At 47.2% G+C, this 14,241-nt stretch overlaps 1 protein-coding gene across 5 annotated transcripts in view; it reads left to right on the top strand.

The window, feature by feature from the left end:
- Positions 1-14,241, top strand: part of dvl2 (dishevelled segment polarity protein 2) — a 59,009-nt gene that overhangs the window by 26,382 nt on the left and 18,386 nt on the right. For 3 of the 5 annotated variants that reach the window (XM_041178976.1, XM_041178979.1, XM_041178974.1), the window contains exons 2-5: positions 6,609-6,678; positions 8,935-9,056; positions 9,407-9,513; positions 9,930-10,059. In XM_041178976.1, the coding sequence (XP_041034910.1) occupies positions 6,609-6,678; positions 8,935-9,056; positions 9,407-9,513; positions 9,930-10,059 (429 nt within the window). Of the gene's footprint in view, positions 1-5,923; positions 6,038-6,608; positions 6,679-8,216; positions 8,780-8,934; positions 9,057-9,406; positions 9,514-9,929; positions 10,060-14,241 lie in introns of those variants that run through there. The other 2 variants (XM_041178977.1, XM_041178978.1) reach the window with 2 other exon arrangements.

The raw sequence follows: 14,241 nt of genomic DNA, 5'->3' as shown, positions 1-14,241 counted from the left end.
TGGGTGGTCAGCAATGGGCAAAATATTAGCCTGTCTCTGGTGGGTTAACTAGTGCCTGAGCCTCGATGCCCCCTCACCTCACTGTGTCTGAGCCTGAATTTCACTGGTCTAGTTCCTGTGTGCCTAACCTGCTCAGGGATAAGCACACCTGTCCGAAAGCTGAGGTGGTGCGAATTGGGCACTTCCAATGCTAGTTCAGTGCCCTGGGTTAACTTGGTATGAAATGTCCCTCTACGCAAGTATCCTGCTGCAGATAGTTTTATACAATGCAGAGCAAATCATTCGGCCCATCTTGTCAGTGCTGGCTCTTAGAAAGAGCGATCCAATTAGTCTCAGTCCTCTCTGCCCAGGACCCTGTTGATTTTTCCTCGTTCTCAACTAATTATCCAGTTCTTCCTTCTGAAAGTTCAGATTGAATCTGCTCCCACCGCCCTTTCAGCCAGCAGCTTCCAGCTCACAGCAACTCACTGGAGATTCTTTTTTGGTCTCATCTCTCCAATTTTCCAATTATCTTAAATCTGTGAGATGACGTGCAATACTTCAGATATATTTTCTGTCTGCAATACAACAGAGTATGAGTTTCTGATTGTTGATGTAAACCTATATTTGCCGATTTAATCCACGAATTTCCACTTTGGGGTCAGTGCAGAGCTTCCATGTACCAGAGCTGCTGACACTTGCAGCTTCACATCCATGCTGAGGCTACGGAGAAACTTGCAATGAGTGTTTTTCGTGAGGCTTCTGTGCTTTTTCATGATTAAATTAAAACCAGTTAGATTATTACAGATCAACAAATCACACTGTGCTGGGTCAGAGATTTGTGGGCAAAAAAGTTATGGGGATGTTGAAGATATTTTATATTGCAGACCAGAAAGAGAAGCATTGTACTCCGGATTTATACAGTGACCAACCTGTCTCCACCAATACTGTGCCCCAGTGTTATACAGTGACAGACCTGTGCCCACCGGTACTGTGCCTCAGTGTTATACAGTAACAAACCTGTCCCCACCGGTACTGTATCCCAGTGTTATACAGTGGCAGACCTGGGTCCAACAATTGTTGTTGATTTGAACATATCTAATATTAGACAGTTGAAATTGCATTCTCCAGGCACCACAACAACTTATATTTATATAGCGTCTTTACATAATCAACTGTTCCAAATCATTTCCCAGGAACGTTATAAAGCAATTTTTGACACTGAGCTACATAAGGCCATGTTAGGGGAGATGGTCAAAAGCTTGGTCAAAGAAGTAGTTCTTAAAAATTGTAAAGGCGTAGAGATAGGCGGACAGGATTCTGGAGGGAATTCCAGAGCTTAGGGCCCAGACTGTAGGCACAGCCACTAATGGTGGAGTGATGGAAATTAGCTGTGTGTAAGAGGCAAGAATTGGAGGAGTGCAGAGATCTTTGAGGGTTGTGGGGCTGGAGAAAGTTACAGAGGTAGGGAGAGGCTAGGCCATGGGGGGAATTGAAAACTTGGATGAGTTTTAAAATTGAGTCATTGCTTGACCAGGAGCCAAGGCAAGGCAGGGTCGATGAATGAATGAGACTTGGTGCAAGTAAGGACATAGGCAGCAAAGTTTTTGATGACCTCATGTTTATGGGGCAGGAGCTGGCTGGGAATGTGTTGGAATTGTTAAATCTTGTCTGTCTATTGTCACTAAAACAATGGCATGGATAAGGGTTTCAGCAAGTAAGTGGGCACAAGGGTGGAGATGGGTGGCGGTGGAAGTCGGCGGTCTTAGTCAAGGTGTCGAGATGTGGTCGGACGCTCAGTTCAGAGTCAAATATGACAGAGGTTGTGAACAGTCTGGGGCATAACCCAAGATTGGAAGGACAGTCAATATTTTTGCCACTATATTCCATCACTGTTTAGGTAGCCATGGTACCAACTTGTACATGCACATCGTTGTATGAGTGTAAAATATCTGCAGTGTAACTGTGAAGCTGTCACATCACACCCCCTTAAACTAGTTGCAACACTCCAACTCCATGTGAACCTGATGAGCTTAGCGGGTTGGGGATTGGGGGATGGTGACTCGTTTCTTGTCAGTGGGCCAGTCTTGCATGTTCCTTTTAACTAACTGATTAGCTGGGCTATTTGAACTCTGAATATTAAACGGCTTGTTAGTTCAAGTATTGTGCAGTTCTTCCTGAACAAGACCTCCTTCAGAGTCCATGGTTGTTTGGATAGGAGACGGGAGCCTATCCACAGGCAGGGATTTTTCCTCTTGTTAATTAAACACTAACCCTACCCTCCAATTAATGGCCCCTGACCACTTTGCACATTCCACCCTATCGCTGCTGAAAAGGATTGGGTTTTGAATGCCTCCGCTTTGTGTTATTTGTTCCTGAATAATGTGTCTGTGCTCATGGTAGTTTTAAGTATCTGAAAAGATGAGCTTGGGGGCAGAGGGGTGTGGGGTGGTGACGGCAAGTACGTTTACTGCTCTAGGCACTCGTGTAACTGTTTCCTCATTTTGACTTTGTGCTCGGTTTGTGATGTAACCAGGTTTGTAAAATCCTTAAAACTTCAAAACACTGAGGATGAGAGCTGCCTAAACACATGGACTGCAGCAGTTCAAGGAGGCAGCCCACCATCGCCTTCTTGACTGCAATTAGGGATGGGCAATAAATGCTGGCCTAGCCAGTGACACCCACATCCCATGGATGAATATATTAAAAAAAGAGTTCAGTCTGAGTCAACTTGATCGGTAACTCAATAAGAAGTTTCTTGTTCTGCACCCTATCCCCACCCCCTTCCTTTCTTAACAGTGCTGGAGTGTCATTCACACATACTGGCAACCCTGGGCCAAACAGGCTGCACATTGGGAGCCTTGAGGGTGAAAACTGGCAGGCTTTTTGACCGTGAACACTCAAGTCGTTTACCTTCCAGCAATGCTTTACTGGCTGGTGACTGAGCAGGAACCATAGCCGACTGTTCTCCTGAGCCCTGGGGCTTTAAGGCTAATTGTAACCCTTGCTTCTGACCCTTAGTTGAGATGAACCAAGTCAGAGAGCAGAGCAGACATTGTACCTATGACCTTCTGACTCCCACAATTTATCGGGTGGAGCAGGTTGGAAGGGAGTGCGGGTAGATTCCTGTTGGTAGCCTCCTCTGTAGAAGTAAAACTCACCTACCTCAGTGGGAGGTTTAAGAAGATAATTTGCATATGTATATCTATTATTTACTTCTTGAAGTTATGTAGTGTTTTACATGTGAGGATGAAGTATTGAACCAGGAGGAGAGATTAGGAAAGGTGACCTTTTGTTGAAGAGATGGATTTTGAGAAGGTATTTAAAGATGGTTTGGAGACAAAAGAAGTCAGTAAACTCCCTCCACCATTGTTTTTTTCCCTTTATTCTTTCATGGGATGTGGGCGTTGCTGGCAAGGCCAGCTTTTATTGCCCTTCCCTCGTTTCCCTTGAACTGAGTGGTTTGCAAGGCCATTTCAGAGGGCAGTTAAGAGTCAACTACATTGTTGTAGACCTGATGTCACATGTAGGCCAGACAGGTTAATGACAGCAGATTTCCTTCTCCAAAGGGCATTAGTGAACCATGTTGGATGATAGTTTCATGGTTATCATTATTGAGACTAGCTCTATATGAGCTATGATCTTCTCGAGTGACAGAGCAGGCTTGAAGGACCAAATGGCCTACTTCTCCAAAATCCTATGTCCCATCCCAGATTTATTAATTGAACTTAAATTTCACCAGCTGCCGTGGCGGGATTTGAACCCATGTTCCCAGAGCTTAGCTTGGGCCTCTGGATTACCAGCCAGTGACATTACCACTATACCACTGTCTTCCCCCAAATGGGTGGTGTTGAAAGAGATAGGGTGTAGTTTCAAGGAGAGTGCAGCCAGATTCCCAAGGGGGTGAGAGGATGGAGGAGCTTTCAAAGACATTTGTGGGGGGAGGTGGGAAGTAGTGGTGGGTGAGGCATCAGAGAGACTTGAGAATAGGATGGAAGGCCAACGTAGATCAGAGAGGACCCGAGCGCTGAACATGGAGGGCGTGGTTCAGGGGAAAATACATTCAACACAGTATGGGGTAAGTAGGAGTTACTGGAGGCTGGGAGAACAACAATGGCAGTTCATGAATGATTCCCCAATTCAGCAACATCCCTGAAGAGCCGAGGTCCTTGTGTTTTCACTTCATCTGTGGATTAAGTGAGGGGAGCAGTTGATATCTGGCCACGTGCTGGAGCACTGGGAGAATAACCCAGAGTCACCTCAGCCAGTGAGGTGGTGGAGAATAACCCGGAGTGATCTGAGCCAGTGAGGTGGTGGGGAATAACCCAGAGTGATCTCAGCCAGTGAGGTGGTGGGGAATAACCCAGAGTGATCTCAGCCAGTGAGGTGATGGGGAATAACCCAGAGTGATCTCAGCCAGTGAGGTGGTGGGGAATAACCCAGAGTGATCTCAGCCAGTGAGGTGGTGGGGGATAACCCAGAGTGATCACAGCCAGTGAGGTGGTGGGAGAATAACCCAGAGTGATCGCAGCCAGTGAGTGGTGGGGGAATAACCCAGAGTGATCGCAGCCAGTGAGGTGGGGGGATGGAATAACCCAGAGTGATCGCAGCCAGTGAGGTGGGGGGATGGAATAACCCAGAGTGATCGCAGCCAGTGAGGTGGTGGGGGAATAACCCAGAGTGATCACAGCCAGTGAGGTGGTGGGGAAATAACCCAGAGTGACCTCAGCCAGTGAGGTGGTGGAGGAATAATGATCACAGCCAGTGGGCTGGTGGGGAATAACCCAGAGTAATCACAGCCAGTGTGGTAGGCGGGTTGGAATAACCCAGAGTGATCTCAGCCAGTGAGGTGGTGGGGGAATAACCCAGAGTGATCGCAGCCAGTGAGGTGGTGGAGGAATAACCCAGAGTGATCGCAGCCAGTGAGGTGGTGGAGGAATAACCCAGAGTGATCGCAGCCAGTGAGGTGGTGGAGGAATAACCCAGAGTGATCGCAGCCAGTGAGGTGGTGGAGGAATAACCCAGAGTGATCACAGCCAATGAGGTGGTGGGGGAATAACCCAGAGTGACCTCAGCCAGTGAGGTGGTGGAGGAATAACCCAGAGTGATCGCAGCCGGTGAGGTGGTGGGGGAATAACCCAGTGATCACAGCCAGTGAGGTGGTGGGGGAATAACCCAGAGTGATCGCAGCCAGTGAGGTGACGGAGGAATAACCCTGAGTGCTCACAGCCAGTGAGGTGGTTTACGAGAGCAGCAACACTTGCGCTGTCACTTTGTTGGTCCTGTCCAAAAACCAAACGGGGACAAGAATCACAGTTGGAGTTCAGGTGTTTGTTTTCCTTGCAAGTTCATTGAGAGAGTTACTGCTGCTACATCGCAAGACGTTAAAGTAAATACAGGAATAGGGCTTGTGGCTCTCCTACTTTGGTGACTGTGGTGTGCAGTTCCTGAACTTTGGGTCTCACAACTGGCTGCTGAGTGATTGTCACAGGACAGGTGGTAACCCTAACCAATGCTCAGTGCCCTCGTGCTTGTTATCATGTCTTAGGACATATCTTATGGTTCTTTTATTTGACTTAGTGCGACAATACATCAATGCAACCGCCCCACCTCCATACCCACCAGTCAGCCAATATAAACAGTCCTGTTTACATAGTTGTAACAGTGGAGAGCAGCCAGATTATTTTGAATCTGCTGTCCAGTCCAACTCTGCTACTTCAATGCCGGATAGCAGCCCAGTGCTGCAAATGAGTGAGAAGGCGCACAACTTTGGATGCTGTCCTCAGTGGAGAATAAACTCCTTTTGTTTCATATTTTTGGCATAGGCCTCTCTCATTCCTAGGCAGCTCATTATTTTAGTTCATTTTAATGCAGAGTTATGACTCCCGCGACTCTAAAGATTGTTTTGCTGCTGCCCGGGTGGGCTGCTTGTGCAGTCCACCAACAACACAGCACTGGAGTGTGTCCACAGCCTGTAAGTGGGAATGGATCAGACTGCCGTGCAGAAGTTACTCAAGATCAGATTCAAATGAAAGTCCTTCATGTCAGCCATGACTGGGTGGGTACTACAGGAACTTGAAAGCCAAATCTAGGCTGACACCAGTGTTTATTGAGGGAATGCAGCACTGTCGGGAGTGCAGCACTGTCAGAAGTGCCGATTTTCTAGTGAGATACTAAACTGCAGCACCACCCTCTCTGCCCCTTCCGTTGAATTTAAAAGATCCAATGGCATTGAAGAGCAGAAGAGTTCTCCCTGGTGTCCTGGTCAATATTTATCCCTCAAACAATATCAGATTATCCGGGTCATTATTGCATTGCTATCTATGGGAGCTTGCAATGCACAAGTTGACTGCTGCGTTTCCTACATTACAATCGTGATTGCACGTCAGAAGTACTTCATTGGTTATAAAACAGTTTGGGACGCCCTGATTTTAATAGGAGCTATAGAAATGCAAGTCTTTTTTTAATGTAAATTTGTGTTATTAGGGCCAGAGAAGTGAAGGTGTTTTATGATTGTGGCTGTATTTCAATTGAAATTCTATTGAAGTATTCACTCGTTTCGTCCCAGAAAAGCTTTTTTTTTGCCCCTGTACTACGCCATTTCATTCTGATCTTTGTTTGATTTTCAGTGTTGTGAAGGAAGAAATCTCCGATGACAATGCAAAGCTGCCCTGTTTCAATGGAAGAGTTGTATCCTGGGTAAGAAGCGTTCTGTATTGGGGGTGGGGGGTGATGGGGGAGCGCTCAGGTTGTAGCTTTGCTCCCTTCATCTAAAATTTGCCTGTGTCTAGCTTTCAGCTCTGGAGCCTTGAGGCCTGATATGGTGGGGATGGGTAATGAATCAATCTGCCTCCCAGAGTGGAAATGAAAGGACAGTGCATACCTCATTACTCTCTCATGGCAGTGGGTGGTGTTGGGATTGCACATTACCCTTTAACCTCTGGGATTATTGTTTCATTGCTGTTTATTCTGAGAACATATATTTAACACAAAAACTAACTTGATGGTGAAATAAATTAATTTCTGCTTGGCATTGACACCATTTTCAGCCACAAACTCGTGTGTAAAATGTGCCTGACAGTGGAAGCCCTCAGAGTATGTGTTTAATTGGTTAACAAAGAGTGTAGACTCTTCATCTGATCTAATTCTTCACAGTTAAAATAATCTCAACTCCTCCTCTTCAATTCCTGGAACAGGTTTGAGAAGATGGCTGTTAAGGCATTAAACTTGAGCCCTGGGTCATTCGGAATGTTCCATAACTGTGCAACGGTTCCTGCCTTCTGCCATGATAGTTCAACTGGTCGAAGGTAATGGGTTGCAGGCCAGGAGGGTTGCAGTTTCGATGCCCTGCTTGTGCGCAGTCAAAATCTCAAGTTGCACTACAGTTGGCACCATGACCACAGAATTGGGCTAGCGGGGAAGCTGGCCAAAGTTCCTGCTGCCAACAATCTGCTGGAATGTTCTGGATATGGGCATTGGAAGGTGACTCAGCTGTGATGCAGTCTGCTCCTTGGATGGATCGATGGAGGAGCCTGCCAACCGTAACTGCACAGACTTTCGTGTGAGGCATGGCCACAAGGGGGCAGAGGGTGGGGGGTAGGATGGGAGGGTATCGGTTCCGAAACTACTCCTCCGAGGCTGAGGGGACTTGGCGACAAGATCAAATAAGTTGCAGCTTGCGGGGTGGTTACACCAGCGAGGTCCTCTCTTTGTTAGCTGTCTTGGCAGACCGCCTGTTATTCGTGGAGGCCACGTTACAGTCTTTGCAGGGTTAAGTCAGCAGGGCCCTTTATTAGTTGTCCTGGCTGAGTGCCTGTAGATGTTGTTTCCTTCAGGATGCTCATTAAGGAAACAATCATTTCTCTGATGGGAAACAGCTGTCGCAGAATCGAAAGTTTAGACGGTGCTTCGGAGTTGCCATGTATTGTAACGGCAGAGTTATTACAGGAAGCTATTCCATTAGAATCTTATTGTTCACTGCTTGCTGTGGGACCACTTTCCATGTCAGTGTTGTTTTATTGAAAAGCTGAGCACTTGACTGTCCAAGTAGAAGAGGCACTGTTGATCCCTGGTGCTTTCTGCAGGTGTGAGCCTGTCTGGCACTAGTGTTTTGGACCCCCCCCCCCCCCCCCCCCCCCCCATACACCACCCACCCCCAGGCCTGCCTGCATTAGTCAAATGTTGTTGATGTTTTCCTAATTGAAAAGCCCAGCGCAAGTAAGAGTGTGTCTGACATGGAGGTGGAGTGCACCAGGAGGGCTGCAGATTCGACACCTAGTTTGCTCTCAAGCAGCGCTGAAGTTGGCACCACAGAGGGGAAAGCAGGCCAAAGTTCCTGGTGGCAACAACCTGCTGGAATTTTGTGGGTGTGGGCATTCGCCGAGGGCAATTAATGGCGCCTCCTTCACAATCCAGTTACCCTTGGTGAGGGCTCCTTTCCATTCTCCAGATTTTAATATATTTTCTCTCCCACTTTTCTCTCAAAGTCACGGGCTTCCATTTATGTCTTCCATACCCCTCACACCTGAACCCAGTTGGTGCCTGTTGGCAAGCTGTTCAGTCATGGAGACAGACCGTTGTAGCTAAGCTCAATCCCGATGTCCATGGACAAGCTTTATCTAGCATTGGCGGTGTGGAGTTGGTCACTGGCCAATTCAGCCTCACAGACTTAACCTGTACAACCATAGTTACAACTGGTCACTCTGTTGGGCCAGGGAAGGGGGGTGAGATCAGTTAATCCGACATGAACTTGGAGTCCAACCAGGGCCCCTCTGAGCTGAGTCTGATCCACGTTAGACAGGTAAGAGTTTTCCTGAGCAGTTTAATCTGAAAGCTGCTGCATTGAATGATCTTCATACTTGGACAGGTTGTAAATCTTTGAATGGATTCCTATTGCCTTCCTACCCACACTCATCGTTTTACACTTTTATTGTGTTTGTTTTTTTCTTCTCTTAGTTGGTATCCGCTGAAAGTTCACAGTCTGAACCGGCACCTCACCCGGTTAGCAGTGTGGCTGACGTGCCCCCTCCGATAGAACGAACAGGCGGAATAGGCGACTCAAGACCTCCATCCTTCCAGTGAGTAATGCCACCAGTTTATTAATGGTGCTGCTGAGATAGGTTTCTCCTGTTTAACATGGATGGAGGAATTGGAGGAGGAAACCACGTTAGAGTGTTTGTTATATCTTTGAGACTGAGAGTAAAAGTTAGCATAGTGGGGTGGGGGGGTGGGGGGGGTTTGGTGGGGAGGGGTGCGTTATAAGAGGAGACACTGTTCATTTACCTCTTGAAAACCCATCCTGACTAGAACAAGACAACATGGACCTTTGTCCCATTAAAGTTTGTATCCTTTTAGCTACAGTTCTGCCTCTTGTTCTCGTATGATTTTCCCCTGAAAGGAGGCTGAGTGCTTTTCCTGCTTCTTGCAGCGCGAATGTGACTGGGAGTCGGGAGAATTTAGACAACGAGACAGAGACGGAATCGGTGGTGTTGTCACGGAGAGAGAAACCGCGACGGAGGGAGAGTATGGAGCATGGTGAGAGCAATGGGAGGGGTGGAACTTGAGGGAATGCTGTAACCTAGCTTGATATTGAGAGATCGGTTGTGCACACAAATATATGTATCTAAGCAGCAAACTCTTTGAAATTTCTAAGAGTCCGAATATATATAGTGTAACTCTGCTGCTTTTAGGCCACTTTAGTGTTGTTGGAGTTATCTGGGAAAGATAATGGCCCAAGTCCATTGACTTGGTAACTGAACAAAATGTACTAGTCTGAGTTAAGGTTTATATATTTTTCTCTCAGTTCCTATTCTTGGGAAGAGGGAAAAGCATCCTCATACTCTTGATGAGCAACGCCTGCTGTAAAGTTTGTGTGCATGTCTATTTAGGGCACATTTTTTGCATGTGGCTGTCAAGACTGTTTTAAAGTGATGTGTTCTGTACTCTTCCAGGTCCCAGAGTTAATGGGCACCCAAAGATGGAGCGTCATCTTGCCGGCTATGAGAGCTCATCCACACTCCTGAGCAGCGAGTTAGAAACAACTAGTTTCTGTGATTCAGACGAGGATGATGCAGCTAGCAGGTACCCTCTTGGATGAAATGACATTTCACCTCATTCTGCTTCACAGAGCTCTCTTTGGGTCCTAAGCAGAGTGCACAAAATAATTCGCCCTCTGAGAGACGGTGATTCCCTTGCCTCCTGTTTTGTTCTGTGTGGCTCTCACTTGCTCTGCTACTGGTTTCTCTCCATTTTCGAAGCTGCTACTGTCACTGCTTGTCTGACTTTTCCTAACTTATTTCTCCTAATCTTGAAGCATGCTACCGCATGCCCCCACAATTCCTTACTGCATCCTCACTGAAATTTAGGTATCACCTGGAGTTGCACTTTCCCAGATCTCGAAGCAGTGAAATTCTTTGGCTCACTCAACTTTTCTCAGCTTCCTACAACTTGTGGGCTTTCAAAACCCAAGCAGAGCATCACTACTCGCCTGAGCTACCTCATCTCTTCCTCTGTTTTCAGCCTTGTTATTGTCTTTCAATGGCTCCCATTCCTCCTGATCTCCCTGCAAGTCTGGCTGTGTCCAAGTAATTCTTCTACTGCTTCCCACTGATCCTAAGGAAGGGATGTTTCACCCCCAGTTCTGTGCTGTGGGGACTTGACTGTTGAGCCTGCTTTCCAGCAGTTCCCAGCCTAGCACTGCAAGTCAGCTCATACCCATAGGTGATGGGGAACCTGATAAGTGAGATAGGAACATAGGAGCAGGAGCAGGCCATTTGGCACCATTGGGCCTGCTCTGCCATTCAATTCAATCATGGCTGATCATCTATTTCAATGCCACTTTCCTGCACTATCCAATATCCCTTGGTGTCATTAGTATCCAGATATCTAGCGATTTCTGTCTTGAACATGCTCAGTGATTGAGTTTCCATAGTCTTCTCGGATAGAGAATGCCAAAGACTTATCACTGAGTAAAGGAATTCCTCCTCATCTCAGTCCTAGTTGGCCTGCCCCTTATTCTGAGACTGTCCTCTGGTTCTAGGCTCATCAGCCAGGGGAAACATGCTATCTACTTCTACCCAGTCACGTCCTGTAAGAATTTTATAAGTTTCAATGAGATGACCTCATTCTTCAAAACTCTGGAGAATACAAGCCTAGTTTCCTCCATCTCTCCTCATAAGATGGTCCTGCCATGCCAGGGATTAGTCTGGTGAACCTCTGTTGCACTCCCTCCATGACAAGTATATCCTTCCTTAGATAAGGAGACCAAAACTGTACACACTACTCCAGGTGAGGCCTCAGCAAAGCTTTATACAGCTGCAGCAAGACATCTTTACTCCTGTATTCAAATCTCCTTATGATGGAGACCATTTGTCTTCCGAATTGCTTGCTGCACCTGCATGCTAGCTTTTAGTGACTCATGAACAAGGACACCCAAGTTCCTTTGGACATCATCACTCCCAGCGTGTCTCCATTTAAAGAATACGCTACCTTTCTGTTTTTTTCCCCAAAGTGGATAACTTCACACTTATTCTCATTATATTCCATCTGTCATATTCTTGCCCATTCACTTAGTTTGTCCAAGTCCCCTTGAAGCCTCCTTGCATCTTACATTTCCACCTAGTCTTCTGTCATCAGCAAATTTGGAAATGTTACATTTGGTTCCTACATCCAAATAATTTATGTAGATTGTGAACAGCTGTGGCCACAGCACTGATCATGGTACCCACTAGCCTGCCATCCTAACAATGACCCATTTATTCCTACTCTAGCATCAGGGAGGCAACATAATATCCTGGAATCACATCTACAACTACAGAAATACCCGTCTGTTCCCCTAACTAACAAATCCTCTATCATTATTGCTCTTCCAGTCTTCTCCCTCCATTCCTGTGCAGCTGAGCCACCTGTGATGCCGTGGACTTGGCTCTTCCTGCATTCCTCTGAGGAACCATCACCCTCAACAGTATCCAAGGTGGAAAACTGGCTAGCAAGCAAGATCGACTTGGGACTCCTGCACTACCTACCCGATTCCCTTAGACTCCCTTGCAGTCAACCATTCCCCCTCTACCTGCGTGCTCCTAATCTGCGATGTGACTACCTCCCTAAATGTGCTTTCCAATTAACTTCTCTGTCTCATGGATGCACCAGTGACTGCAGCCGCTGTTTGAATTCCGAAACCTGGAGCTCAAGCCTGTGCAGACAGAAGCACTTCCTGCAGATGTGTTTGTCTAGGTGCTCCCTTGACTTCTGACATTCCACAGGATGCACATTCCACTCAGCTGAGCTGCCCTGCTATACCTTCACTTTCACAAACTATTTATTATAAATAGAATAACTTAGCAGTTACTCACCAATAAGCTTCTTCCTCTGTACCAAAGTAAAAACCAAAGCTAAAGAAAAAGAGCACCTCCTTGCCCTTTTCACCAAACTCCCAGCTGCTCACTGTGCAGAAGTCGCACTGAGAGTATTCATACTGGCTGAGACTTCGATGAGTCAGCTCTGCTAGAAACCAGATTAAGCTAGCTGCATAATTAATTAAATACAGCTGTTCTCTACTAGACAGCTCGCTTATCCCTGCTTAACAATGGATTTAGAAGTTTAAACTTAAACAGCAATTTTTAGTTAATAGCTAAATGCAAACAAAACTAGAATAAAATTCCTTCACTCAGCCAACATCTAATTGAATGGCGGAGCGGGCCTGTGAGACTGAATGGTCGTCTCCTCTTGCTTCTGTGGTGCAAAGTTAGCGCAGCTGGTGATAGTGGTAATAGGTCTTCAGGTTAGTGAGCTTGGGAGCATCAGCTTCACTTGAAGCTGTGCGGCACCAGCAGAGCTGTGCAACAGTGGTTGAAGGACAGTGTGATTGGGAGGCTGGGATTAACTACTCCTGGCCCCATGGTCTCAAAATCTGAATGACCTGTTTTCTCTCAGTGCTGCCTGGTGTGAGATTAAGCTACGCGGCCCAGCAGATTTCCAGGCCGGACTCCTGCTCCATGCTGGGCTGTCCGACCCTGGCAGTTTGGAGCCCTGCAGTTAGCCACACATTACTGGGCTAAGGTGGGGAAAAGACCTGGTATCCCATCTTCTGATCGCTGTCCGGTTCAGCAGTTGGGATCAGAATCATGGTCGGCCATGCTGTGCACTGAGCTCATGGATAAAGAATGGCAATTTGCTGAATGGGTGCAGTGAAGTGGCCAGGGATCCAGGGAACCATAACCCCAACAAGAAGCAGAGTTCCTGTGAGACGGGAAGTCTGTTTGGGGGAGGGGGTAGAGAGAGGGGAAGGATGGGTCATGTGTGACGCTGTGTCGCAACAATCCAGTAACTTCTACACCTACACAGGGCATTATTTTTAAAAATTCATTCATGGGGATGTGGGCTTCGCTCGCTGGGCCCAGCATTTGTGGCCCATCCCTATTGAGAAGGTGGTGGTGAGTCACCTTCTTGAGCCGCTGCAGTCCCTGTGGTGTAGGCACACCCGCAGCGCTGTTAGGGAGGGAGTTCCAGGATTTTGACCCAGCGACAGTGAAGGAACGGCCGATATATTTCCAAGTCAGGATGGTGAGTGGCTTAGAGGGGAACTTCCAGGTGGTGGTGTTCCCAACTATCTGCTGCCCTTGTCCTTCTAGATGGTAGGGTTGTGGGTTTGGAAGGTGCTGTCTAAGGAACCTTGGTGAATTCCTGCAGTGCATCTTGTGGATGGTACACACACTGCTGCTACTGTGCTTCGGTGGTGGAGGGAGTGAATGTTTGTGGATGGGGTGCTGATCAAGTGGGGCTGCTTTGCCCTGGACGGTGTCCAGCTTCTTAAGTTTTGTGGGAGCTACACACATCCAGCAAGTGGGGAGCATTCCATCACACGCCTTGTAGATTGTGGACAGGCTTTGGGAGTCAGATGATCAGTTGCTCCTCGCATGATTCCCAGCTTCTGACCTGCTCTTGTAGCCACAGTATTTATATGGCTAGTGCAGTTCAGTTTCTGGTCAATGGTAGCCCCCAGGATATTGATAGTGTGGGATTCAGTGATGGTAGTGCCATTGAACATCAAGGGGTGATGCTTAAATTCTGGCTTGTTGGAGATGGTCATTGCCTGACAATTGTGTGGCGCAAATGTTACTTGCCACTTTTCAGCCCAAGCTTGGATTTTGTTCAGGTCTTGCTGCTTTTGGACATGACTCCTCAGATACTGAAGCAGTCCGTGAATGGTGCTGAATATTGTGTAGCCATCAGCGAACATCCCCATTTCTGACCTTATGATGGAAG

The sequence above is a fragment of the Carcharodon carcharias genome, chromosome 33, assembly GCF_017639515.1.
Source record: "Carcharodon carcharias isolate sCarCar2 chromosome 33, sCarCar2.pri, whole genome shotgun sequence".
Taxonomy (NCBI): domain Eukaryota; kingdom Metazoa; phylum Chordata; class Chondrichthyes; order Lamniformes; family Lamnidae; genus Carcharodon; species Carcharodon carcharias.
This window is presented reverse-complemented; position numbering and strand designations above follow the sequence as displayed.